Source organism: Drosophila sechellia, chromosome 3L (assembly GCF_004382195.2).
Source record: "Drosophila sechellia strain sech25 chromosome 3L, ASM438219v1, whole genome shotgun sequence".
NCBI classification, from domain to species: domain Eukaryota; kingdom Metazoa; phylum Arthropoda; class Insecta; order Diptera; family Drosophilidae; genus Drosophila; species Drosophila sechellia.
Window position 1 is genome coordinate 4,147,744 of NC_045951.1, and position 25,066 is coordinate 4,172,809.

A 25,066-nucleotide genomic window follows, 5' to 3' on the forward strand; every position below is an offset into this window, starting at 1 on the left:
CGAAGAATAGCCGAAATCAATATTTGAGGTAATTAATTAACTGCATCAATATTGGAGATAACCATATTCACATTTACCAATCAATTGATTGACGATTGAATGTTATCTTGAATTTGATCGCTAGAAGTCATTTAAAAAGATATTACGCACATATTTCATATTTGAAGTTAATATCTTTGCAGAATTTTTTAATTAGTAATAATAAACTACACTAAATTAAGAAAATATTTTTTATACGATAAATTGCTGAGCGGTCTTTACTATTGTACTTTATAACGCGATCTGGCAACCTCTCGCCTTTCTTACATCCCTGGAATGAGGGTTGCCTCTGCTTCAAATAAGTGGCGCGAAATTTCAACATATCGTCAGATATAAATAATGGACAAAATCTCATCGGTTGATGGATATTCTTACGGTCAGTTCAGTCCGTGAAATTTAATAACCCTACATTTAAGGGACACCTGTTCCAAAAAAAACCGACAGAACATTTTTTGAAACATTAAAGTTTATTTATGAATAAAAATCGCAGTCTTACCGAATTAAAATCTTTAATATATGTAAATTTAAACATGTAAACACTTGTTACTTTTTGAAAAGCACCCGCTGGTCTGACTAACCGCACTTTGCTCGTCAAGTATGGTATTTTTTAGTACTTTTCGGCGCTTAGCGCGTGCGGTCACACAAACGCCAAGTACGTGTCCAAAATCATGAATCGAAAGTAAATGAACAATGTTGCTGATGCGAAACGCAAATGCTCGCTAAACTCGTGAAATTGGGATTCGGAATCGCAGGTGCGAAATCACACGGTTGGGGAAATCGGATTCAGATGCACTCCGTCGGCGAAGCGCAAAACAACTGAGCACGCAACAACAAAAACAGTGACAGCCGATAGCAACAGCAACAGTCATCACAATAGCAACACTCAAATCAAAACACAATGACAACACGCACAGTGCAGAGGAATCTCTGGGCCTCTGCTGCGGTTGTCCTGGTCCTGCTCCTGGTCTGGTCGGACACCACTAGAGGCTACTTCGCAGCCATCGATGAGACGGAGACTAGCAAAAACTGCTTCTGCGAGGTGGGTTAATATTCGTATTATTGCACACAGTAACGGTAAAATTAATTCTTGATTTAAGCCATTCAAAAATAGACATTTAAAACATATTAAGAAGATGATTTCATCATTATTTGCTTAACCTTTAACAATCCCTACTTAGATCATAGAAAATGGCTTTTTAAATTGTATTATAAACTGAAAGCTATGCAGTTTAAATACTGGATATTAGTAAAAAAGAATTCGTGCTTATATTAGTTTTGGTTTAATTGCAGTGCAGAACGTACAGTATACTCAATTATTTATTTGTGCACAGTAATAGAGAGTTAATTACAGTCGCTTCACTAATAATATTTGACCTAGAGTGTGTATAGTACTAATCTAAAAAGAGATCATAATTTTATATACCTACTATTGTCACCTCAACTGTATGATATTTATATTCTTCGCAGTTGGAGGGATCTATAAACGACTGCAGCTGCGATGTGGACACGGTGGACCACTTTAACAACATGAAGATCTATCCGCGACTGCAGAGCCTGCTGGTGAAGAACTTCTTCCGCTTCTACAAGGTGAACCTGCGGCAGGAGTGTCCCTTCTGGCCGGATGACAGTCGCTGTGCGATGCGCTTCTGCCAGGTGGAGAACTGCGAGGAGCAAGCGATTCCCCAGGGCATCAAGGACAAGGGAGAGCACAAGGAGAAGGCCGCGTTTAAAGTAAGTTTCCGGGTATTTCCATTAACGAGCTATCGTCTACCCTACGCCCCTTATCTCATTCATTCTTTTGCCAAAATCTCTGGTACTCCACTATCTACCCGAGCACTCAATGGGTTTGCAGGTGATTTATTTTTATTCGAATGTCTGCGCCTCCACAAGAATGAACCGCATCCGTAATCTTCAACTGAGCCTACGTACACTGTTAATGATGTGGCCTTTGATTTGTTTTGAAATGCTGACGTGGTCGTCACATCTCATCAAGCGTTCTCCCGCCCCTTTTTAATTGTCGATCTATTTACTTATCTAAAATATTGATCACTCCTTAACAGACTATACCATACAGTAAAATAATATAGTACAAAAATTCTATAACCCAGAATGAGAATGAAAATCAGTTATTGTTTTTAAAGATAACACAAAAAAAAAAAAATGCAGTTCAATATAGGTATGTTGTAAACAGCAGAGGTTCTTATCTTCATAAACAAAAAACAATTCATACTCGTACATTGCAAAAAGAAACAAAACCATATTATCAACCAGATACCTTATTAACGTATAGATAATTATTCCTACCGATAATGCCGTTCAAGAATGTATTGATATATTAATGAAATAATGACTGACTTAAAACTTTAGCTTATTTGTTTGCACAACTGGCTCACCTCACCTTACTGACTTCCTCATCTGGATCTTGTATTTACAGTACACGCGCGAGGCGCAAGTTGGGGGCTCAGCCTGCTCGGATGGAGAGGATTTTGACAGCTCTCTGGGTTTCCTGGACACGAGCATCAGTGATCAGGCTCATCGGGAATTCGAGCTGTGGGCGAAGCACGACGAGGCGGAAGAGGACTTTTGCATCGTGGACGATCATGAGGAGGGCTCCCAGTATGTAGATCTGCTCTTAAATCCCGAGCGATACACTGGCTATAAGGGCGAGTCGGCACATCGCATATGGAAGAGCATCTATCTGGAGAACTGTTTCGGTGGCAACAACGAGACGGCTAACAAGTTCTCTAACTACGTGCCCCATTTGGATCTGCGGGATGTGTGCTTGGAGCAGCGTGCCTTTTATCGCATTATTTCTGGCCTCCACTCTAGTATCAATATTCATCTGTGCTCCAAATACCTGTTGTCAGAGTCGAAGGACTTCCTGGATCCGCAGGGCATCTGGGGTCCCAACGTAAAGGAGTTTAAGCGACGCTTTAGTCCAGAAACCACAGGCGGTGAGGGTCCACACTGGCTGCGCAACCTCTACTTCATTTACCTGATAGAACTGCGTGCCTTGGCAAAAGCTGCTCCTTATCTGCGGCGAGAAGATTACTACACAGGCATCGCAGAGGAGGACGATGAGGTTAAACTAGCCATCAACGATATGTTGAGTGTTATAGAGTGAGTTAAGGAAACTCCTTTCATTTTACAAAGTTTTAATTCAGCTTCGTTTTGCAGAAATTTCCAATCCCACTTCGACGAGAATGCCCTCTTCAGTAATGGAATCGCTTCCATTAAGTTCAAGCACGACTACAAGGAAAAGTTCCGAAACATATCCCGCATCATGAGCTGCGTGGGCTGCGACAAGTGCAAACTGTGGGGGAAGCTGCAGACGCAGGGATTGGGTACTGCTTTAAAGATTCTCTACTCAGAGAAGCTCAATCTGGCAACGGAAAGCGGGTTGTGGGACAAGCCGCACATCGAAGCGGATCCCATCTTCAGGCTGTCGCGAACAGAGATTGTAGCTCTGTTTAATGCGTTTGGCAGGTGCGTTTAAAATGATAAAATTACTTTTCTAAATTTATAACTATACATTTGCTTGCAGACTATCCAACAGTATATACGAGATGGAGAACTTCCGGCGCGTGCTGAGGTAACCCATCCAGACTGGACTAACCGACCGACGAGGCGGATCTCATTCGCCCCACATGAGCAGCTAGTTAATTCATACGCACATCGCGGGGGCTGCGTCTTGGGCTTCCTACTGAATGCGGTTTCCCTCCCATAGTTCGTAACAATTTACCGGCCAGAGGCTAGCAACCCCAGGATAGCTGCTTCCCTGTACATACAAACTATTACCCTAGGCTACTTGTACTTTAGCGCACCGTATCACCCTAAAAAAACAAATGACAAAAAATAGCCCATGCAGGATGCAGGTGTTTATTGTAAGTTAGCATAGTATTTATTGTATCTGGAGGAGTTTGTGAGCGGAACTTAATGAGCAAGTAAACGCATTGTGCAATACCACGACCTTACGACACAAGGCCCAAAAATAAACTTCTGATTGTTTTGAAGCAACCTCTCTAACGTCTCCATCGATACGGGCCCTAGCAACCGAGTTGTTTGCCTTTCCAGCTGTCGGCTTTTGTGACATTTACAAACTGCTATCCAGTCGATCGACATTTGATTGCTCTTGTGACTATATTTTCTGTGCGAAATGGTGCTTCTTCAGGTGAAACGCGGAGACGAGGTTATCTTCCTCTATGAGACAAGCGTTAAGGAGAAGACCGATACTGTGCTTCGCGAGCTTGTGGCTCTGTACAATGGTCAACTGAAGATTCAGCGTGTCTGCATGGAGATTGAGGAGCTGGCCGAACATGGCACCATGGTGCCGCCTGAAATGATTGGCCTGAACGAGGAACAGAGGGAGGAGCTCAAGCTTAAGGATGTCTGGGCGGAGAAGTGCATCCCGTCTGGTGGTTTCACTATCAACAAGGATCCGCTCCTTCGCCGGAATGGACAGCAGCCAACTGAGGCGATGCAAAAGGTCCTGGCCGGTGCCATGACCGACGCCAAGGCTATGGTGGATAGGGTAAAGTATTGGATATGTCCTTTTCTGCTCGAAGTTTATCAATAGAATTCTTTTCGCTAAATGGTTACCAACAATCTCTCTAGCGCTTGGCTAAGTCCTCAAAAACACTGACCCCAAAGATGGTTGAGGAGGCGTTGAACCTCCTGCGTGGTGGTGTCACTATTGTATATCCCATGCAATTGCCGCCCCACGACACCATACGCATGGAGTTCACCAATACCGAGGATCTGACTGGCACCCAGGCCTCCAAAGAGGTCATCGAACCCTCCAAGGCTCAGTTCTGGTTTGCAGGACACCAGATGCTGATGGGGAAGCTAATGAGCGACTATTTGGGTCACAACGACAAGACCAAGGTGGCTGTCCCTTTGATATGCTATATATTTCCTCCATAACACATCCCAATACTTAACCAGGTGGTCGTGAAGCTTAATCAACTTGGTGAAGGACCACCGGGTCGCGAAGCCGTGATCTCCGATCCCTTGCGTCGCCAGATGATGGCCGAGGCCTTTCGCCGCCAGGAGGAACTAAAGGTAGGACCTATGCTTTGTAGAGAGAATTCCAAATGGTGTTTTATTTGCTATAATTCGAGTATAAGTATATCAGATATAAGTAGGTACTATTGCTCCACCGGTTAAACTAGTTTAAGAAATCGCTGAATATTGCATAGCTACAAAGTCGAGAGTTAAGGCGAGTCGGATGCCTATATCCTTGGTCTGTCCTGGTGTTTTCTTCTTTGGTTTCGTTCAGCAGATGTCAGTTGGTTTATGCTATATACTCTATATAAATGCAACTTTGTCTAAGGCGCATCTGCTGCAACGGTTAGAGTGGGGATCGGGTAAATAAAGCTCGGCCATCCCATCCGTTGTTCATCTGGGAGCTATGTGTCCAGTATTTATATATGTGTGATTATCCTTTTTCAACCAAGAAAAGTAAAGATCCGTTTCATTAATCTGTTAGTTGTTGTAAAAGTTGTATAAATGCGCTGAGTAGAATTTAAATTCAGTTCCGCTTGTACAATGCACAGGTCCTTAAAGATTGGTGCTGTTTTGTATCGTATTTTGTTTTTTGATGCAGTTAATCCGCTTATAGTATGACTAGTGGTTTCTCGGGAACATCGCACGTAGTTGCCTTCTCCTGATCGTGGTCGAAGAGCTGATCACTGGGTCCCGAATCCCCGGCGGGGCTGATTGGTATCAGCAATTTGGTGCTGCCGATTAGCTCATGGTTGTCCAGCGGAAGTCCGTGGTCCGATAGTTCTTGGTGCTCCAGGTCAACTACATCGTCGTCTGTATCATACATCTGATCCTGCTGCTTGTTCGCTACTCCTGGGCCAAAGGGCCCATCATTATCTGAGTCATCGCCGGCACAAACACAGCGCATCTTGGCATCGTCACCCACCTGAAAAAAAGATAGAAGTATTATATAGTAAGATCATTTCATTTCAAATTTCGAAGTAAGACACCCACCTTGACGGATTTGGTGATGATACATAGCGATATAGATGAGATCACGAAGAGCACAATGGGCACAATCAGCGACACTAGAAGCTCCCTGTAAACCTTGTCCAAATCGTAGCGTGCAACCACAAACTCCACATTCGAGTCCTGTGAGAGGTAATATAAACGTCGGGTAAACTGATACCAGAACTGGAATTCAAATGGAGTCTAATCCCCACAAACCTTGTTATAGTAGCACTGGTAGCGTGACTGGGCGGTATTGTTATCGCCATCGTTGCCATAGCGAGCCACAAAGTCCTTGCACTCCCCACGCAGTGTGTTCACGCAGCCCTCCAGGTTGATGAACAGTTTCTTCCAACTGTAGATGGTCAGGTTGGCCTGGTTGGGCAGGTACCTCTGCTCGGGATCCACCGACCTGGTGCTGTTCTCATAGATGGCCCAGAACTGGGTGAAGTTCATGAAGGGAGCAGGCAAGGTGTCATGTTCCAGGAGGGTTCCATTTATGCAGTCCGTGGCACTTTCGGAATTACAGATTGTAAGCTAAATGATGCTTTTGATGCCTTTGGACTTACGTGATGCGATTGTCCGACTCTCTTGTGACTGTGGCGCAGTTGGTCAACAGGTTGCCATCATCCTCTTTCCAGAACTCAAAGGGTTCGATACGCACGCCGTGCTCGGATCCTCGGGCCTGGTTGAAAGCCACTGCGTTCTCACAATCGGCGGCAATAAGATTGTCCTCCTAAAAATGATTATGGATTTACTGCCATTTTACATATTTATCTTTATCCTTATCTCCAGCTTACATGCATAATAAGCGTGTTCACATTGGTAGTTGTTATCTTGGAACAGTAGCGATCGCAGCTGAAGGGCTTTTTGATCTTGGTGCAGTGCACCCCGTGACATTCGAAGAATCCATTCAGTTTAGTGTTATCCTTCTGCGAATTGACAGTAAGTCCATCGGCCTTGTGGTGACACAAGAAGAACTCCGACATATTCTTGCAGTGTCCTGCGATGAAAAGTAATCAGTTAATGAAAATTCACAGAGGGGGTCTCCAGTATGTTACTTACCATTGGAGCAGTTGAAGACGCCTCTGATGTTGTTGCAGGCGGTGCCGTTGTTGCAATTGAACTTGTTCAGCCGACTCAGGTCAATCTGTGGGGAGAGAACAAAGAAGGATAATGGTCATTTGATGATCGTTAAACAGTCGTGGCGCCAAGTGGCTATTAAAATGGAGGGGCAAATACTAGACACGCCTCATAGTCTTTCTACCAAAAGTGGATGAAGCAAAGAATGAGTCATGACAGAACTTTTCCTATAGCAGGATGCCCAAGACGATGACGTCTTCTACTAGTTTGCTTAGTTTAAGGCAGTGCTACAGTTGGTCACAAAAGTTAACCTGAGGAACTCACCATGGCGCACGATGTGTTGGTCACTCGAGTGCAGTTGTTCAGCTGGATATCGGTGCCGTTGCGACGCACTATTGAGTGGATCTGGGGGCAGAAGCCACTGGTCTTGGTCAGGCACCATTCTCCGCAGGATGCCCAGGGGCAGTTGTTGGGCATCTGGCGATCCACCGTCTGGCACATGACGGGATCCAGCTCGAAGCCGGACTTGAAGGCTCTAGAAACAATACGAAGTTATGAGTGGGTTATGGTTTATAGAGGGGGGCTATAAAGTAGATACCCACTTCAGGGAGGGCGAGTAGATGGCCACGCTCAGGTAGACGATGGACACGCAGGACAGCACCATGGTCAGCTGGCACAGGCAGATGGCGCGACAGATGCGCGCATCCTGTTCGGGAATCACCCGCGGTTTGTCCTTGCGCCGCCCCATTTATCCACCTGGTAGTGGTTCCTGGGTGTGGGTTTCAGTGCCTGGTGCTCGTCTAATTTACGACTTGTTGATTTGGTGGCCCACTTCCGGCCCTGCTCCTCCTGCCCAATGTTGTCCTATGTATTGTCACCCTACGCCGTTCTCAAGGTGATTCCTTTTGGGTTTGGTGGGTGGTGGTTGCTCTGGTGGGTGGGTGGTTTGTTTGCGGTGGTGGGTGTGTGGCTTGTGCCGTTCTATTTTAGTTAGCTTGGCTCATTGGAATTTAAAATTACTCGGACGTGTGGGTTTAGCGATATGTGGAATGTCAGGTGGGGATCTGGGACGTCTTATGTTTAAACGCCGCCAAGGCGAGATTCAACCAGTTAAGGACTTGTTCAATTTGTTCTTCATTTGCGGACGGAGTTGCCACCTGAATCACACTGAGCTTCCAGGGTTGCGACTCACCCTTTCACGCATTTCATTGGAACGTTTGTTTTCGTTTATGCACACGCGAGTTGACACTTTTCATGAAACGGAATGTGTGAAAAGTTCATCGCATAAACACAATAAATGTTTGATGGATGAGTTCTGATGGCTTGAAGGCGCCTATTTGGGCGATTTTCGCACGTCCACTCCCGACGGCAACAGAGTCCTGACTGAGTTCCGGAGCGGAAGGAGTGCGGATAGCCAGGACTGCCAAAGGACACTGCGCACTTTTACTTCTTCGAAAGCGAAAGTGGAGGGGCCCAGGCCAAAACAAACCCTTGAGTGAAATGGAAAAACCGGGACAGGGATGGAGCCAGCTCCACAAACGGTTCCGAATCCTGGAAAGCACGCCTGCGCCTGGAGAGTATGCCCTCCACCTCGTTTGTCCTCGTTTCGCGCTACTCTCTCCCCGAATTTCGTAAATGAAAACAGCTTTGGGTTTTGTTTAGCATTTCTCCACATTTGTTTTGGTTTCTTTCATTTTTGAATTGTTTATTAAATAGGCCGTTAGCTGGTTTAATTTGTTTATTGATAAAGACACGTTAAGTAAAAAATTGCATTCAAATTGGTTTGTTCTTCGGTTTGGTTTGTATGATTTAAAAAATTCTCATAAGCAACGTGCGTTATATCGGTTCTGCTAAGCTATATGTATACGTATATATCTATATATATATACATGTCTATATATATACTGTTATAATCCGTTTAGATGTTGGTTTTTAGATAAGATCGTTAAAACTATTTCAAAAATGTTGAGAGTGTCCCAATGTGAGCGTGTGTGAGTGAATAATTTGGTTCCGCTGCTTATCCCCAATGGATTGTATCTGGTATCTTGTGGTAAATCTATCTTTCTGGGTTTATTTCGTTCTGGAGTTCGTACCGCCCCGTTTCTATGAATCTTCGCCGTGCTTTGGAGCGGCCTGGAGCGGATTCGGTTCTATACAATTGTTTGTTTGATTGGTTTCTTTGGTTTTCGCTTCCGTTTTAGTTAGTTTTACGAATTTACTTAATATTTTTATGACTACTATCACAATTTGTTGAAAACAAGCGACTCATTAATTGGTATTGGTATTATCTCTGTGAAAATCGAAGTCGAGATTGGAGCATCGCTGCCGCCTCCAAAAAAGCCATTGAAGCAACCAAATTTCCATATAACTAGCATAACAATATGATGGCAAAGTGTATGTTAACAAATCTCTTGAGCGCACAAATGTTTAATAAAATGGCTGAGATAAAGTTACTCCTTCGGCGATGCTCCGCTTGATTTAAATATATATATCGTCCGATGTGATGGCAAATGGAATTCTATATGCTTGTATATATATATATATCTAGGTAAGCTATGTGTGGTACAGACTACAAAGTTGAATTTGCTATTTGTTAAGGGCGTTAACTAATATTATTTTTGCTAGTATTCCATATCATCATCTTCGTCACTGTGACACAGAAGTTTGCTAGAATTGGAATGCGATTGGAACAGATTTCTTAATCAATGCTAGTCAGATAAAAGCGTTATATAATATGCTAAATATATTGGGATAAACGGATCATGCCATTCTAGCTAGAATCGAAATTAACAAACATTCATTATAGATCAAAAGAAAAGCATGCAAAACATTTTCTAAAGACATTCTAGTATAAGATCGTCAAAACTTGAGGGTATTCGATATGTTATTATATCATTATAGATTATAGAAAAAAGGGAAATGCTGCGATCCCGAGTGTTAACTAAGTTTTGTTTGCCTGAAAGAAACCTTTTTTTTTTTATCTGTATTGCTTGAGCCTAAACCTTTAATATTTTGAGTATATTTCTTGTTAGTTTTGATTGTATTTCTTCTTTTTTTTTGAGTGATCGTGTTTATAAACCATACAAAATTCATTTCGAATGGTATTTTGGTTTTGTGCGATTAAGAAAACAAGACTACGATTGGAAATATTAAGAAGGGCAGTAATTGCTAAGGACACTGCAGAGTAACAATTTGTATTGGGCTTCAAATAGATGCGGGTGTTTTGTTTTTTCAGTGGACTAGCTAGGACTGGGTGCCACACAATATGTGCAAGATAACTGGATCGAGGGATCCAGGGATTATAGCAGATACCATCGCACTTAACCTATCACAATACATTTCTGGGGATCAAAGGTCGGGCACTCGCGCTTGATTAGATCATATTCAAAATACATTCAAGGACAACGACTTTTCCGTGTTACATTTCATGCAGTTAACGATCCTGAAAGTAATATAGAGTAGTAAAGAGATGATAACAAAAGCTAATGGCTTTTGGGAAGTAAATAAACTGGGAAACTAAGAGGCGCATTCATGGTTCGACTTATGGATCTGGCCAATTTCTTAACGATTAACAAAATGAAGAAGTTACAATCATAGGAGGATACGGCATGACAAAACAGCTTTTTTTTTTTGGTTCTCGACCACATCTTCATACAAGGCACAATGAGTAGATGGTGAGTGTCTACTACAATATACAGATACGGATACGGATACGAATGCGGGGGATTCAAATTTGCCAAACTTTTCGCAATTAATGAGAACAAGATGCGGAACAGCTGGTACGGAATAGCACTCACTCTTCCTTGGTCGGGAACTTCTCGGCGTAGACCCGCGAGGATTTGTTGCATGCCTTCTCGCAGCAGGGGCAGTACCAATAGCTGAGCACCCCGATCGAGATGGCGAAGAGCACGTTCGGTATAATCAGCGACAGGATCAGGTGGTATAGGTTATTCTCCCACGAGTACCGACCGATGACCACCTCCGGATACGCCCTGCTGTAGTAGCAGGGGAAGGGCTCTCCGATGTGCGAGAACCTGGTGAGGATCAGGGTATGGAATCTCGTAGTCATGGCAACTATCCATATGCGAACTCACCCATATTGCCTGGCAAATATACTGCAATTGGTCGTGGGCGGATAGCCACAACCCTCTGAGTTGATCAGAAACTTGGTGTAGCTCACATCCCAGTTGACCGTGTCTAGGTCCCGAGGATTGCGCTCCCATTCGCTGAACGGGATGCGCGTATAGTTGACAAACAACTGATGGCACCTGGACATAAGAGGAATTAGTTAATATATATAATCAGGCATAGCAAGCACTAACTTGGTGAGTGATGAGGTGCAGCCCTCGCGGCAGGAGCTCCAGCTGCAGTTCTTGATGCCCTCCGCGTAGATGTGGTCGATGACGATGCAGGTCACCGGCACTGGATCATAGTCGGCTATGATCGTTGAGATGGCGGGGTCCACGACGAAGGGTATCAGGAAGAGGAATGTGAACACCGACAAAATGGCAGTCGTACCTGGGGATTTGAAGAATGTGGGTTAAGTAGGATATTCAAGAAGTCAAGTAACAATTCATAATCTTACCAAGGCACACGGAGGTATAGAACTTTGCCTTCTCGAGCAGCGTGTCCATCTCGATCTCCTCGCGCTTGGCCTTGATGGCGTCCACGCATCCGCTCCCCGGCCGCACCGGGGATTGGCAGGCGGAGCGCATCGAACCGGATGCGGATCCGCATCCCGATCCCGCCGAGCCGCACCGGCTGCTGTTCAGGCTGATCTTGCTGGCGGAGAGCGTCTGCGCCGAGAGCGTCGGACTCGCCGGCATCGACGTGGTCGTGGTCAGCGTGGAGCTCTTCTTCATGGCGGAGAAATACGGTTCCCTTAGTTTTGTTTCGGGTGTGGGTGTGGGTTCGTGTGGGGTGCTTAGTTTGTAGTTGGATCGGTAAAAGCCTTTAAAATGAACACCGCTAACATTCGCGCTTCTACAACAATTAAGATCTCGCTTAGCCTAATCTTCTAACGATCTCCTGCCCATCTGCCTTATTTTTATAGCCGAAATGGAAAATGTATTTCTTATTTTGTATTCTTTGTATATTGAATAGTTTTTGGTTTTTTTTTTTTTGGTTTTTACTTCGTTATCTAAATTAATGCTTATTATGTTTTTATGTTAGCCTTGTGGGGTTAACTTATTTTGCTTTGACTTTTATCGACTAGTTGTCGTTTCGAGATTTTTCTTTAGATTTTTGATCACGCATCCCTCACTCTAAGCCATTTTTGAATTTCTCTGCCCTCTCTCCCGGCGACTGAACCTTGTTCTATATATCTTCTATATCTTCAGCCGATTCTGGTGTGTAGTGTGTTGACGTGGGTGTATCTCTGTGTGTGTGTGAGTGTGTGTGCCGTGCATGTGGATGTGCGTGTGTGCGGTTATTCCCTAGATAAAACTAAGTTCCATAATTGCAATAACTTTAAATATAACCTCGCTCCTTAATCTCCTGCTATACTACAAGTCCTGCAGCCTCTGGCTCTATTCCAAAAAACCAAAACCCAAATTAATCCTGAACTAAACAGTCGAAAAATATACTAATATTGTCTTCAGATCTGCCGATCGTCGTTATCTTGAGAATGTCAAGCGCCTCGCATGGGATACCGAATTTTGGTGTCGGTCTGTGAGATTCAGTTTATCCTGGTTAGCTCAGTAGTGTCCTTGCAAGCCTCTGAGGTGTGGTCCGTGTCTCTGTGTCTTTCTGTGTGTTGGGGTGTCGGAGTGTCAAAAGTTCGATGGAAGGATTACAAAGAATTTCAAGTTGCTCGATTGTGTTCCTGACTTCAGCTGGTGCCCAACTCCAATTATTGCAAAGCGAAGACCCCCGTCTGGTGTGTCGGACTGTCTTCCTGGAGCAGAGGAATGCCTGAAAGATATAGTGTTCTACATATTAGTATAAAGGATTATAGATATTAAGGGGAAATTAGGAAACTACCTAGTTATCAGTATTTCAATGGTGTGGTTTATTTGAATAGAACTATACTAATCGCTGTTCTAAAAAGGAGTAGGGATGGGTATAGCATTATATAGCACCTGACTAATATTCCTTCGGTTCTAGTATCTAATGATATCTTATAAGGTGGAATACATCTAGACTGTTCTACTTTCTTTGGAATTCGAAACAAGGGGTATTGAAAATAGAGACCTAGAACACCTGGTAGACCTCTCACATGTGGGCTACCGCGAAGACTGCAAGTCATCAGAGAGAATTCATTATAAAGACAAGATGTCCAGATATTAGATAAGCGAAATATAGAGCTTACGTGACGGATCTCATAGGGCCATAACCTCATCGCCGCCGCCCCCGCCCATGTCGCCGTTGGTGGGTGCGCCCACGTTGTTCTTGTTCAGAACCGTCTCCGTGTCCACACATCCCTTGAACCGCATCTTGGCATCGTCGCCCACGTAGACGGTGGTCTGGCACATGATCAGGATGGAGCACGAGACCACGAACAGAACCGATGGCACCACCGAGGCGAACACAAACTGGCGATAGGTGACCTCCAGATCGAAACGGGCCACAACCACGTCCTTCTTTCCGGGCGAATAGAAGCACGGGAAGCGGGCCCGGGCATTGTGGTCGCTGCCATCGCGTCCGAAGTCCTTAAGGAACTCCTTGCACTCGTCCATCAGGGTGTTCACACACCCCTCCAGGTTGATCATCAGCTTGGACTCGTTGGAAATGGTGAGATCCACATCGGGTGGTGCTATTTCCGGCACCGGAGTGGCCACCGACACGTGCAGGTGGCTCAGATATGTGAAGTTGGTCAGATCGCTGAGCATATTGGTCTCCAGCGTGGAGCCATTGATGCAGTCCACCGCATCCACCTGGTCCGAGGTGTGCCTGATGAAGTAGCACGATGTCATGGCCACATTTTCGCTGGACTCGTTCCACACCTCCTCCAGAGTTTCGGCATTGATGGCATTCTGGCACTGCGACAGGTAGACTTTGTCCCCGCTGAGGACCACCACGTTCTTGTTCCGTGTGGGGATGTCCACGCACCTCCGGTCACAGTTGTAGGGAGTCCGGATCTTCCGGCAGGTGCCTCGACTGCAGGAGTACAGCCCGCTGATGTCCATGCAGTTGATCTTTCCCCGCCTGCCGGAACACTTGACTGGTGCATCGCTGTTGTGGAAGATGCACTCGAAGGCATCCGTGATGTTCAGACACTGGCCAGCGGTGCAATTGAAGGTACCCGTCAGATTCTTGCACTCATCATTGATGCACCTGGCCTTGTCCGCCCGATCCTGATCGATACCATAGCACGTTTTATTGGCCGAGTTGGTGCAGTTCTGGAATATGAGATTGCTGCCATTGCTGCGCAGATTCACATAGATCTGGATGCATGCTCCGGAAGTCTTGCTCAAGCACCACTCGCCACAACTGCCCCACTCGCAGTTGTCCTTGTTCACCGCCCGCGTGGTGGTGCACATCACCGGCGTGGGATCGATGCCACTTTTGAAGGCCCTGGTGGAGGGCATGTATATGGCCACCGTGAGGTAGACCAGAGCCACCGAGCTTAGCACCAGGGTCATCTGGCAGATGCATATGGTGCCGCATATTCGCGTGTCCTGCGGTGGAACCACCAGGTCCTCAACGGGCACCTTTTTCTTGCCCATTTCTCAGCGCGCGACTACCCTGTAATTCCAAGTAGCAAGTGGGTGGTGGTCACTGGTGCCTCCTCTGGTTAATCCCTGTGCTGGTTAATCCCTCGCGTGCTATCCAATCCAATTAGAAGCTCGTCATGTCGGTTTTTAGTCTATCGATTTAGCTGCAAAGCTGCGTGGGCGGTGTTGTATGTTGTGCGGTTATATAACCCTGCGTAGGGTTGAGATTTTCATCCGACTTTTCAATGGGTCCACAAAAAAGGGAAAATTGGTTACTCTGCAGGCTGCGCACGTTTCCAGCTGGAGGACACGTTCCTTGGATAGGCCACAAACCTATCGATTTTTGGCTAGCTGACCCCACAGAAATTCACTTTAATCAATGGGCCCATCCATACGTTGGTTGCATCACGTGCCAGTGGATTTTCCTGTCGATTTGAAGGTAGAATTCACAAAGTTCCAGGAATTCCGCTTCTTTGCACAATTATCTGGCTATTATTGGTATTTATAATTTATGTACAATTATTTGTTAATTCTTGAGCAGTGCTGTTCTGTGGTAATTATTTTTTCCCTTCGAGTTACTGGCAGCTGGTGGCTCGTGACCCAAGGCTTTCTGCTCCGCACTGGCGACTGGTCTCCGGATTTCGCAGCTCTCTAGCGCTCCAGCTCTCCGGCTTCTCCTCACTGACCGCCGACAACATGGCACACATCGTGGCGGGTCTCGTGGAATTCGCTACTCTCCGCTTTTGGCATAAATCTCGGCTCTGCGCGCGCACTTTTATTGCAAAATCAATAGTTCCGCATTCACATATTGCTGAAAAGAGCAGGCCACCCCTGCTGCTCCCTGAATAGCCCGCTCTCCCGCTTCCCAGCCCACACACGACAAGTTGGCTCCGCTCGGGCCATTCCCATTCCCTGCCAGCGTTTCCATTGATTAAGTCGGCCTCCACATGGCCAAGAGTGCAAGTGCACCGAGTGCGCCATGTGCGGGGACTTTGTGTTTTTGCTCCAGTTATGGTCAACCACCGGGCACGCCCCCTTCCACATTAAGGCGAAAATACAATAACCCTATTCAGATGCATCGTTCTAAAAATAACATAAATTGCACTTCCGAAATGAAACATTTTCCTACTAAACAAACTAAACTATATAATAGGAAAACATACTTCTGAATAACAAAAATAAATTAAGACAAACATAATATTTAAGCTAATATATGAACTATAGATTTCTAAATGTGGCGTAAACTTATAAATTTGCATTTCTAGACCTATTTAATTTTCAATATTTTTAAAAACTAATAATAAATAAGGGAACAGAAAAATAATACGAAAAAATTGTTCTATATTTGCCAATAACTAAATCACAAATACAATGACTGATTAGTAAATTATCTACACTACGGAAAAATAGGTAAATAGTAATCTGGCTACAAAAATCGCTAATGTGGCAAGTTTGTTAGAAATAAATTGCAATAATTTGATTTTTGGTGGAATACATAGCTTATGCTTTGCAATAAACATAAAGAATATGGTGATCAGAGATATTGAGCTATAAACAACAATAAAATGTACAGTGAAAGTTTACATCCGGAGGTTCATGTGGTTAGTTTGGAAATAGTGGGGCGTATCTGGGTCTTGGATAGCCGTAGCCCAACCTTGTCCACGTGCTGCCAGTATTGAAGTACAAATAGGGTTTTCGCGAAGCCACTGCTTCCGTGGTATCACCGACTATGTGTGATGTGGCTTAAGATCCGGAAATCCGCGGAAGAAGCAACCGCCAGAGATTAGCTAGGTGGGAGATTCCTATGTGGGTCTTCCTTATCCCTCCTTGATGGGATTTCCCCAGGACGAGGCAATGATCCGAATGGTGTTTCCATTGAGTTTCGGCCCCAGCAGTGGATTCAGTTGCGCCAAATAGCAGCACAGCCAGAAAAGCCAGCAGACGACGGCAGTCAAAACGAAAATACAGCGCACCAGGTCATCATGAGGTTGCTTGGTGAACAGGATGGGTCCGTACTTGGCCACCGCCGCCCAGAAGATGGTGAAGAAGATGATCGTCAGGAAAACTTCCATGGTTGTTGTTTAATTTCTCCACTTTCCTTTATTTACGTCAAATTAAATTCTTTTTTATCAATCATCTGTGCTGGCGGAAATCTACTAACGCGTCTCATAAAAATCCGCACATGGTGCCCGTTGCCCAGCACTAGCGCACTGAATCTCTTTCAACACTGGCCAACAGTTGGTTTCGCCGCTTAATTTTTTTACTTAAATTAATTATTGTTAAATTTTAATGGATCTCGAATTTTACATGACTTTTTTTGCAAAAACAAAAGCAACACTTTTTTTTAAATATACAATTTGTATGCGTACTTTTCGCAATTTAATAGGATTACAATTAAGTAAATTTAATAAATCCACTTTAATTATAATTTTTTTAGTTCTCAACGTTTATCTAAGGATATTTATATATCCGTTTATGTAAAAAACTAGCTATTATTATAATAGGTAATGGTTATGGGTTGTCCTTTTTTAATATTCACAACTTGATATAGTTGTTTTTAGTTATTCACCATAACTGAATACCTATATCTACATCCTTGATGATTCCTCCACAAGCCTATTAAAAATTTATGTCTGATAGTGAATGACGGGATCTAAGAATGACGCATTTCATAAGTGTTTGGGGGATTGGATTGGATTACAAATATAGGATTCTATTTATGGTGATTACAGGGTATCACACGATAGTCTGCAATGGCTCTTCTACCAACAAACAACTGAAACATGCTCCACTTTGGTTTTATCACGGACCGAATGGAATAATCAATGGCCGCAGGGAGAACTTCTAGTTGCATGCCAATCAATGAAAAGTGCGCTTGTAAGTAGGCAATGATTTTGAGGGTCATCGAAGGATCCTACATTCAATGATTACCATTTTGAGTTTCTCGGTCAGTACTCACATGTAAATTAAGGATGTTTCAGCTCCGAGTGTTAAGGTTTATTTACGTTCCTGCTACTGGGGCACGCACACACGTGGGGAAAGGGGTTGGTGGTCGTGGGGGCTGGTTAACCACACCAATACACTTGCAGCAATCGCAGTCACAGTCACAGTTGCACACAGTGTGCCATCAAAATCGTTTCATAACCCGCACATGGCTCACTCTTCGACGGAACTCTACGGTTTATTGGACCTTCTTTTTGATCCTTAGCTAAGCAAGTGCCACAATTGCTGCGTTTCTGCACTTTTCCACCATTTCCCCGTGGCTGGGCGAGCCGAGAAAATTCCAAACAGGAGAACTCGTTACGTTTCCCTGCTGTTTATGCCACTTCTGAGTTCTGGCACTTCTCAGCTTTCGCCCATCGGAGCCCTCTCTTTCTGGCGGGGATCGCTGGGCGCCTGCGCCGACTGGCTTTACGTCATCGCTGGCCGCTGTTGCTCCCAGCTGGAGAAAGGAGGAGAGAGAGAGCTTTAGCCAGTGATGCCGAGAAGTGAAAGGTCCACGAAAAGTAATTATTTTAGCCAAAAGTTCTTAAGCAATTATTGCCAAATGTTCATTTACGCTTTATACTCTTTCTATTTACTCCATCATTTTTTGCCATTTCTTACGAAATTGTTGAAAATTGAAGGATAGTATTTCCTCTCCGACCTAATTATGCATACTGGCGCCCGAGCAGGGAACATACTACTTTTCCGTATGCAATAAGAATTGCCCTTTTAAACTTAATAGCTAACGGTTATCAAAGCAGCGGAATCTAGCAAGTTATTAGCCAAATGGGCAACGCTGGACTGGAGCTTGTCGGCGGTGCAGGAGAAAGCTCCGCTCCGAAGCTCCAGTTGGACGTGGGCCCTTAATTCCGCTGCAGCGTTGCCAGTGGCAGGCAGTCCTTTCACTGAAGAGTTCAGCCGTCGTGTTGTCGCCTTGCTCCTTTTTTTGGTTGTCGCCGTCGTCGTTGTCGTCGCCGTCGTAGTTGTCGTTTTCGTTGTTGGTCTGTCTCTGTATTGTTGCCACTAAAGAAAGGCAAGAGGAACCGAAAATGCCACGAAAGAAAATGTGGAGCGTGAATGTGACAATTGTTCAGCGTTAGCAACTTTTGACCCCGTGCGCAATCAGGTCACCATTGTTCCATGGTAAACAGTGGTAGCCCAAAGAACAGCGAATGTGTGCTGGTGATTTGTGATTGAAAATGCGTAATCCTCGTTCCGTTGTCATCGTGTTCACCGCGTAACCTGAACCTTGAGTAAACACACACAGGCGCAACTCGGACACTTACAAACACATACAAGCTCACAAACGGGAGCACGCAACTCTACGTCACAAGAACTGGAAAGAGGTGTGGGGCGGTGGGGGGAGAGGCTTAGAAGTGAAGAGGCCCCAACCGAAATACCTGAAAATTGTAACTCAACTACATTTAATTGATCTAAAAGAGAAGGTGGGGGGCAGGTTTCCAGCAACGTGGTTCTTATAAATCTTTTTATATGGTGCCTCCTAAAAAATCGTTTCGTGCTAGGCACAAGAAGTTGGCTCTGCTCTAGCCCACTCACTCACTCCTTTGGGAGGTCCTTTGCCGCATAATTTCGATTGGAGCTGGCACTCTGCCCCTCTCTTTCTCTTTTACAGCCCCCCTCGTTCCTAAGACTCTGTGTGCCAATGTGTGTGTGTGTGTAAGGGGGAGGGAGAGTAGGCTCTCCACTTGCATGTGCACAGTCTGTTTCCAGTTCGTGTGAGCTGGTATGTGTGTGAGTGAAAGCGTGCCAAATGAATTGAAAATTACATGTGGCTCCACTCTGTCTCCCCCATTCCCCCTCCGCCCCTCTGACCCCCTCGTCACCCCGCAAATGCATCGAAGGAGTTTTATTATTTAAACACGACGAGTGCGAGTTGAGCTCATTGGTGCCGTGCCGCGTGTTTCCGTTTCGTAACACTCGGGGTTACATAAATATAGCCGTCGTCACCTTTGTGTGCTTTAAAAATATACACGAATTAACGGCAAAGCGCGGCCTAACGGTATTTTAAAACGCACTCACACTCTCTTACAGCCTTTGTGAACTGCACGTGGCAAGGATAGCAAGGAGAAGAAGAGAAGGAAAGAGCATGTTGGAGAGAGAGGAAGAGCGCTAGGAATAGCCAAGCAAAGCAAAAAAGTGAACAAGACAAACAAAACTGTCCGTCCAGCATTCGTTTTTCTACACATATTTCGAAAGAATGTAAATGTAAAGTGAAGAAAAACAAAGAGTAAGAGAGAGAGACCTCAAAACTGGCCATTGGCAGGCCAAACACATACACAGGCACACCAAGCACACAGGACACACAGGCCACACACGACACACACGCACGAACATCCAGCGCTTTGCCGCAGTCATAAAATAATCAAGAAGCAGCTAAATCAGGCAAAAGCAAGACGACTGCAACGTGCTGATGTTGACGAAACATCTCCATTGGGACGAATAAAGCAATTAGTAAAGGTTCACGATTGTTGCCACCACACTGCCAGGAGGCGGAGGAGGAGGAAGCTGGAGGGGATTAAGGATGCGGGATACGTGGGACTCGCACTCGGACTCCGTGGAGTATTTAGTCTAATCGAGTGAAGCGATGCCGTTGAACTGGAGCACAAAGATGCAGGACCCTCCCTGCAAAGGTCAGCTATGTGCGAGATAACGGGACACCGGACAGCCAGGCAACCAAAGCGAAAGAAGCAAAAGCAGAAGCAACAGCAAAAGCAAACGAAACGAGAAATCGAACTCTCCCTGTGATATAACTTGCACCGTAATCGTAATCTAGCTATTAGTTATCGTTATCGATCAGTAATCGCCGCAATTGTAAGCTAAGTTATCGCACTTATCGCCGCTCTGCTCCGCCGCCGCCACCGCCAGACCTGCGTCTAAAAAACTAATAATATTAATAAAATTAAATAATACCATAATATATAGTGGACTTCAAATCCGACCAAAATCGAGCTAAGACATGGGAGACGAGCAGGACAAACGCACCGGCAAGGAGAAGCTGCTCTTCTACACCACCGCCTTCTTCATCCTGCTGGGCACATTCAGCCTGTTCGCCTTCCTTTTCCTGGTGCCCTTCGTCATCGAGCCCGCCTTCACCACGATCTTCATGCAGTTCGAGGAGGTTCCGGCGCTCTGCGAGACGTACGACACGGAGATCTACTACGGGGCCAAGAACTGTTCGTGGTCGTCCTGCCGCGAGGGCTGCACAAAGGACATCTACACGTGCACCCAGATTCGGGTGAACTACCGCCTGAATCTATATAACTTCACCGATGAGTTCAACTTCACGGAGTACCACATCAATCTCAAGGAGTCGGAGCGCATACTGCCGCCCGTCAAGCGAACTGATCGCTATGAGAGAGCTCTGAGGAGCGACTACGAGTACGATAATCTGGGTGGTGGCACCGGCCTGGACATCGACCTAGGCGGAGGGCGGCTGGAGCAGCTCAATTTCGGGGATGCCGACGGCTCCAATGGCTACCTCATTGAGGATTCGGAAGACACGCGCGGTTTGAGTGCCTCGGGCACCCTCATTCCGGACGAGCGCAGGCCTTTCGACGAGATCTCCGAGCTGAACGAAGGGCTGATGGGGAACCGTTCCATGTACTACTATGTGGGAGCCAGGCTCTTCCCGAACGTAAAGGGCTGTGGCTACCCGCCAATGCTCAACTGTACCATTTGGCTAAAGAGGTACACCAAGATCGGCATGAAGTTCCCCTGCTACTACTCCAAGGTGGACCCGAGTCTGGTCATCAGCGACCTGGACTACTGGCAAAACACCCTAAACTTGGTCTACTCGATGGCCATTCCAATACCCTCGTTCATCATCTCGGTGATTTATCTGACGTACGCCTACTTCAAGATATACAACGAGGATGAGGAGACGGCGCCGCTGGACAAGAACGCCGAGGACATGGACATCGATGATATCGATGCCGTGGACGACAGCGATGGTGCTGTCCTGGCGGACAATGTGGCAGGTAGCCAAATCATTAACATGGACTCCACCACCAACGACAGTTGTCTGGAGGGTGTCCTGCCCAACGGCGGTCCCGGCATGACCGCCTCCATATCGCAGGGTGGCTCTGTCACCACGCCTGGTCCGTACATCGCGCAGAGTCCGGCGGGCTCGCAGATGACGCCCAACTCGGAGATCAACTCGTTCGGTCACCAGCTGAAAGTCCAGATGGCCGACGAGCTATCGAGGGACTCGCTGGAGAACGGAGCTATCTCCACGTCCAATTCAGTGCAAGGGTAAGGCAGGATATACATGGGGTAATCATTGAAAGTGGGGTGGGGTTGAATAGTATAGCCCATTCAATACATTGGGTCTGACTTAAGGAAGGGGTTTTGTAAAAGGGTTCGACAATAGGCGTTCGCTTAGAAAAATAATATTACGTATACGTAAAAAGCTCTTGAGTTATTTTGTTGCATACATTTATGCGCAAAATGGCCAAATCATAAAATCTATGAAATAACTCATTTTTGGATTTAATCAAGATGTTAACTTTGAAACTAAAATGTATCTTCATGTTTTTTGCAGAAACTTGAGCAAGACGATGACGACGAGTATCTCAACTCCTCCTGGGCCGACAGCGGCAGTCTGAAACGTCAGGCGCATGGTCTGGAAAATGTTAGATTCCGATTCGGAAAATGAGCCGCTGCTGGACACATAGGCCGCCGAGCGGCCAGCCACGGACCACGGAGCAGGCGGAGATCACTGGAGCAGAGACCCAACCCAAAAAAGAACTCATGAGACAACCGTGAAGCGATACACCCCAAGTATTTCTACCCGAAACAATCGACAACAACGCAGCGAATGCGACCGAACCTGAATACCTTCAGAGCTGTTAGCGGCACCTAATGAACTATGATAGATTATATTTACCTTATGAACTAGCTACTCGGATTCACACCTACACTCACACCCACACTCACCCACATCAAGCACGCTAGATAGCCGGAGTAACTCCGGACTGCCACACCCACTCAAAATTGCAATGCACGGGCATTATAGTATGTGCACAGTATCTGATATCTGGAGGATCTTAGGCGATTGGTACAAATACAATAAACATAGGCCGCATGGACTCGAGCATGGAGTGCTATTCATATACCTAGAGGGAAAACTATAATACTTATACACGCATATACAAATATTTACTTGAATTATTTTTCTATTCGCAACAATCGTCGTCGTCTCGAGGCAGAAACACTACCCCACTACACATTGCCCAACATCCACAATCCTAAACCCAAAATCCAAATAGAGCAAATAAAAGCAAAAGAGAAATAGGCGCGCAACTTATTTACAAATCGATAAATCGAGGCGCTGAGGTTTTTTAAATATTGTAATGCCCATTCAAGTGCTGCAAACCGTAAAGCGTAAAAACCGAAGAACCGAAAAACAGAAATTAAACTTCACAACAAGCGGAAGCATCGTGTATTTCATTTAAACGTAATGATAAACGAAAGCAAGTCGAATGCCTATATTTGAAGTAAATTAAATTAAATTAAATTAACATTAACTTAAATTAACGTAAATTAACTAACATTGTTATCCTTCAAATTAATGCGGATAAAAACTCACAGCTTTAACTAACTGAAACGGAGGCATAAGATTTTTCTTCTACATATTTATTTTATTAAGATTATTAACGGATAGTGAATATTTATAGGTCCTACAAATGGTTCAAGCTATTCAATTAAAAACTTACAAATAAAATATTGCATTAAATCTTAATAATTTAGGTCTGAAATTAAATATAAACTAACGTTTCCTTTTTATATTACAAACAAAACCGAAAACCAAACCAAGTCATTTCTAAACTCGAAGGCGAATAATCTCGAAATCGAAATTCGATGCCTATGCGTATAGAAGCATCCGCATCCGCATCTGCATCAGCATCCGCATCCGTATCAACAAACTGCACTTTTGCGCATATTGTATCAATGATAGGCGGCAATGAACTACGCAGAAATCGTTTGTTTTTAACGACAGTTGGAAATAGTTAACGAGGGTCAAGCAATGGCAACAGAAGCGCAACTATTAGCTAATATCATGTAAAACAGACAACAAATAACAAAATGCTACTAGAATTGAAACCAAATACATGAAAATCTCGAAATAAATACGCATTTAGCAGCCTAAGCTGTCATGGTGTTTTATTTTGGTGTTATGGATGAATTTCTGCAACTATAAAAAACAAATAACAAAGATCTTCAATTTTATTAATAGTATTGTAAGATCAAAATTTGGCGCCAACATTTTGGTTTACCCGCGCATTGTACAACACTGCCCAACAATGGTGAATGACAGGAAGAAGAAGTAAATCAGCTGTTGCCGTTTTCACCTGTGCCTCTAGCTATGTGAAATTTTGGGCAAAAAGTTCTTGTAAATGTGCTGAAATCTAAATCACAGCGAGCAAACTGCATAGAGGCTAACACATTGACTATATAGACGTTCGATCCCAAGGAGGAGCTCGGAAAACACCGCCGAAATAGAGTAAAAACTGGGCTGTGGACAAAACAAACCACATCGTCGGCAACATTTTTTTTTGTAAACAAATAATTCGCCTTGGGGAAAAACTCAGCTAGCAATTAACAAATGCCGTTCAGCTGAGAAAATTGCTGGGAAAAACGCGACGATGGACAATAAGAAGGATATATATAATCTGTGGGTGCAGTACACGACAAAGGTGAGGTTCCAATTAGAGAAAATCGAGTGATAAGAAGTCGGATTTTGGGCGGAGGAGTGGCGGGGGGTGCCGCTCCAATTGCGGGGGCGGCCGCAAATGTTTATAGCATTAGTCACTGCAAGGCATAAAGCAAATGTTTATCAGCACTTGAAGAAATGTAAACAGTGTAATGATTATATAATCCCGGAGAGGCTCAAACTGAATCCTTCCCTCTCCCTCGCTCTTTTCGTTTCAAGAACGATGAAACCCACTTCCGGCAATTTGTGGCCCGCTTTGTGGCCATTTGGAGGAGCCAACTGCAGCTGGACTTTCAGGCGGAAAATTGTCCGATGTGGCACGAGGTTCAGCCGGATAGTGGTCCTCACTTGGGCCGCCTGCCGGATGAACTGCTGCCCGCCATCGGTAAATTCATCATTGTAGCCAGAGATGTCTGCGAAACGGAAGGGAAACTGGAGGAGCAGGCCATCGAAGAAGTAGCCATACTCGTGGATTGTCTGGTGATCGTGTGCCGGCACTTTGATAATATACTGGCCATCATCAAGTATGAATACAAGCCGAATTTGATCGCCATACTCTCCAGGGTGTTCAAACAAGTAT

The 25,066-nt window shown here is 45.0% G+C and overlaps 8 protein-coding genes across 15 annotated transcripts in view; 4 read left to right on the top strand and 4 right to left on the bottom strand.

Annotated features, from left to right (window-relative positions):
* The first annotated feature begins 697 nt into the window (after positions 1–697).
* On the top strand, positions 698–4,035 carry LOC6610730 (ero1-like protein). The gene is made up of 5 exons (XM_002035260.2): positions 698–1,078; positions 1,507–1,770; positions 2,474–3,159; positions 3,217–3,525; positions 3,584–4,035. The coding sequence occupies exons 1-5, from the start codon at positions 938–940 to the stop codon at positions 3,633–3,635; spliced, it is 1,452 nt and encodes a 483-aa protein (XP_002035296.1). The 5' UTR covers positions 698–937; the 3' UTR covers positions 3,636–4,035.
* Positions 4,036–4,195: 160 nt separating this feature from the next.
* LOC6610731 (cilia- and flagella-associated protein 298) lies at positions 4,196–5,179 on the top strand. Its single transcript, XM_032717912.1, has 4 exons — positions 4,196–4,570; positions 4,654–4,923; positions 4,984–5,100; positions 5,174–5,179. The coding sequence occupies exons 1-4, from the start codon at positions 4,196–4,198 to the stop codon at positions 5,177–5,179; spliced, it is 768 nt and encodes a 255-aa protein (XP_032573803.1).
* LOC6610732 lies at positions 5,111–8,571 on the bottom strand. The gene is made up of 8 exons (XM_002035262.2): positions 7,716–8,571; positions 7,438–7,648; positions 7,096–7,180; positions 6,831–7,033; positions 6,600–6,766; positions 6,250–6,544; positions 6,037–6,174; positions 5,111–5,968 (listed from the first exon to the last, which is right to left on the bottom strand). Exons 1-8 carry the CDS (start codon positions 7,859–7,861, stop codon positions 5,654–5,656), a joined length of 1,560 nt encoding a protein of 519 aa, XP_002035298.1. The 5' UTR covers positions 7,862–8,571; the 3' UTR covers positions 5,111–5,653.
* Positions 8,572–8,837: 266 nt separating this feature from the next.
* Positions 8,838–12,117, bottom strand: LOC6610733 (protein tipE). Of its 2 annotated transcripts, none has more exons than XM_002035263.2 (5): positions 11,699–12,117; positions 11,436–11,631; positions 11,208–11,381; positions 10,911–11,147; positions 8,838–9,780 (listed from the first exon to the last, which is right to left on the bottom strand). In XM_002035263.2, the coding sequence occupies exons 1-5, from the start codon at positions 11,973–11,975 to the stop codon at positions 9,735–9,737; spliced, it is 930 nt and encodes a 309-aa protein (XP_002035299.1). In that variant the 5' UTR covers positions 11,976–12,117; the 3' UTR covers positions 8,838–9,734. The 2 variants fall into 2 exon arrangements, with proteins under 2 accessions (XP_002035299.1, XP_032575681.1); XM_032719790.1 differs by having other exon boundaries at positions 8,838–10,555.
* A 106-nt stretch (positions 12,118–12,223) lies between these two features.
* Positions 12,224–16,003, bottom strand: LOC6610734. Of its 2 annotated transcripts, none has more exons than XM_002035264.2 (2): positions 13,424–16,003; positions 12,224–13,026 (listed from the first exon to the last, which is right to left on the bottom strand). In XM_002035264.2, the coding sequence occupies exon 1, from the start codon at positions 14,778–14,780 to the stop codon at positions 13,434–13,436; it is 1,347 nt and encodes a 448-aa protein (XP_002035300.1). In that variant the 5' UTR covers positions 14,781–16,003; the 3' UTR covers positions 12,224–13,026; positions 13,424–13,433. The 2 variants fall into 2 exon arrangements, with proteins under 2 accessions (XP_002035300.1, XP_032575680.1); XM_032719789.1 differs by lacking the exon at positions 12,224–13,026 and adding an exon at positions 13,034–13,349.
* An 86-nt stretch (positions 16,004–16,089) lies between these two features.
* LOC6610735 (V-type proton ATPase subunit e) lies at positions 16,090–16,930 on the bottom strand. Its single transcript, XM_032719791.1, has one exon. The coding sequence runs from the start codon at positions 16,838–16,840 to the stop codon at positions 16,586–16,588; it is 255 nt and encodes an 84-aa protein (XP_032575682.1). The 5' UTR covers positions 16,841–16,930; the 3' UTR covers positions 16,090–16,585.
* A 1,695-nt stretch (positions 16,931–18,625) lies between these two features.
* On the top strand, positions 18,626–23,922 carry LOC6610736 (protein tipE). 3 transcript variants are annotated; one of them, XM_002035266.2, is made up of 3 exons: positions 18,628–18,896; positions 19,806–22,025; positions 22,315–23,922. In XM_002035266.2, exons 2-3 carry the CDS (start codon positions 20,731–20,733, stop codon positions 22,376–22,378), a joined length of 1,359 nt encoding a protein of 452 aa, XP_002035302.1. In that variant the 5' UTR covers positions 18,628–18,896; positions 19,806–20,730; the 3' UTR covers positions 22,379–23,922. The 3 variants fall into 3 exon arrangements, with proteins under 3 accessions (XP_032575679.1, XP_002035302.1, XP_032575678.1); XM_032719787.1 differs by having other exon boundaries at positions 18,628–18,754; XM_032719788.1 differs by lacking the exon at positions 22,315–23,922 and having other exon boundaries at positions 18,626–19,006; positions 19,806–22,029.
* Positions 23,923–24,110: 188 nt separating this feature from the next.
* LOC6610737 (neurobeachin-like protein 1) overlaps positions 24,111–25,066 on the top strand; it is a 34,129-nt gene continuing 33,173 nt past the window's right edge. For all 4 annotated transcript variants that reach the window (XM_032719420.1, XM_032719421.1, XM_032719422.1 and 1 more), the window contains exons 1-2: positions 24,111–24,469; positions 24,706–25,062. In XM_032719420.1, the coding sequence (XP_032575311.1) occupies positions 24,419–24,469; positions 24,706–25,062 (408 nt within the window). In that variant the 5' untranslated portion in view covers positions 24,111–24,418. The remainder of the gene's footprint in view (positions 24,470–24,705; positions 25,063–25,066) is intronic.

What these genes read in the sequence shown, in the direction of transcription:
- LOC6610730 (XM_002035260.2), top strand. Translation starts at nt 938, where the DNA reads ATGACAACACGCACAGTGCAGAGGAATCTCTGGGCCTCTGCTGCGGTT. An exon ending in GCAAAAACTGCTTCTGCGAG is followed by an intron (nt 1,079 to 1,506) that starts GTGGGTTAATAT and finishes TATTCTTCGCAG; the next exon opens with TTGGAGGGATCTATAAACGA. An exon ending in CTGTTTAATGCGTTTGGCAG is followed by an intron (nt 3,526 to 3,583) that starts GTGCGTTTAAAA and finishes ATTTGCTTGCAG; the next exon opens with ACTATCCAACAGTATATACG.
- LOC6610731 (XM_032717912.1), top strand. Translation starts at nt 4,196, where the DNA reads ATGGTGCTTCTTCAGGTGAAACGCGGAGACGAGGTTATCTTCCTCTAT. An exon ending in CCAAGGCTATGGTGGATAGG is followed by an intron (nt 4,571 to 4,653) that starts GTAAAGTATTGG and finishes CAATCTCTCTAG; the next exon opens with CGCTTGGCTAAGTCCTCAAA. An exon ending in GTCACAACGACAAGACCAAG is followed by an intron (nt 4,924 to 4,983) that starts GTGGCTGTCCCT and finishes ATACTTAACCAG; the next exon opens with GTGGTCGTGAAGCTTAATCA.
- LOC6610732 (XM_002035262.2), bottom strand. Translation starts at nt 7,861, where the DNA reads ATGGGGCGGCGCAAGGACAAACCGCGGGTGATTCCCGAACAGGATGCG. An exon ending in CCAACACATCGTGCGCCATG is followed by an intron (nt 7,181 to 7,437) that starts GTGAGTTCCTCA and finishes CTCTCCCCACAG; the next exon opens with ATTGACCTGAGTCGGCTGAA. An exon ending in ACCAGTGCTACTATAACAAG is followed by an intron (nt 6,175 to 6,249) that starts GTTTGTGGGGAT and finishes TACCTCTCACAG; the next exon opens with GACTCGAATGTGGAGTTTGT.
- LOC6610733 (XM_032719790.1), bottom strand. Translation starts at nt 11,975, where the DNA reads ATGAAGAAGAGCTCCACGCTGACCACGACCACGTCGATGCCGGCGAGT. An exon ending in CTATACCTCCGTGTGCCTTG is followed by an intron (nt 11,632 to 11,698) that starts GTAAGATTATGA and finishes TCAAATCCCCAG; the next exon opens with GTACGACTGCCATTTTGTCG. An exon ending in TGCACCTCATCACTCACCAA is followed by an intron (nt 11,382 to 11,435) that starts GTTAGTGCTTGC and finishes TCTTATGTCCAG; the next exon opens with GTGCCATCAGTTGTTTGTCA.
- LOC6610734 (XM_002035264.2), bottom strand. Translation starts at nt 14,780, where the DNA reads ATGGGCAAGAAAAAGGTGCCCGTTGAGGACCTGGTGGTTCCACCGCAG.
- LOC6610735 (XM_032719791.1), bottom strand. Translation starts at nt 16,840, where the DNA reads ATGGAAGTTTTCCTGACGATCATCTTCTTCACCATCTTCTGGGCGGCG.
- LOC6610736 (XM_002035266.2), top strand. Translation starts at nt 20,731, where the DNA reads ATGGGAGACGAGCAGGACAAACGCACCGGCAAGGAGAAGCTGCTCTTC. An exon ending in ACGTCCAATTCAGTGCAAGG is followed by an intron (nt 22,026 to 22,314) that starts GTAAGGCAGGAT and finishes TGTTTTTTGCAG; the next exon opens with AAACTTGAGCAAGACGATGA.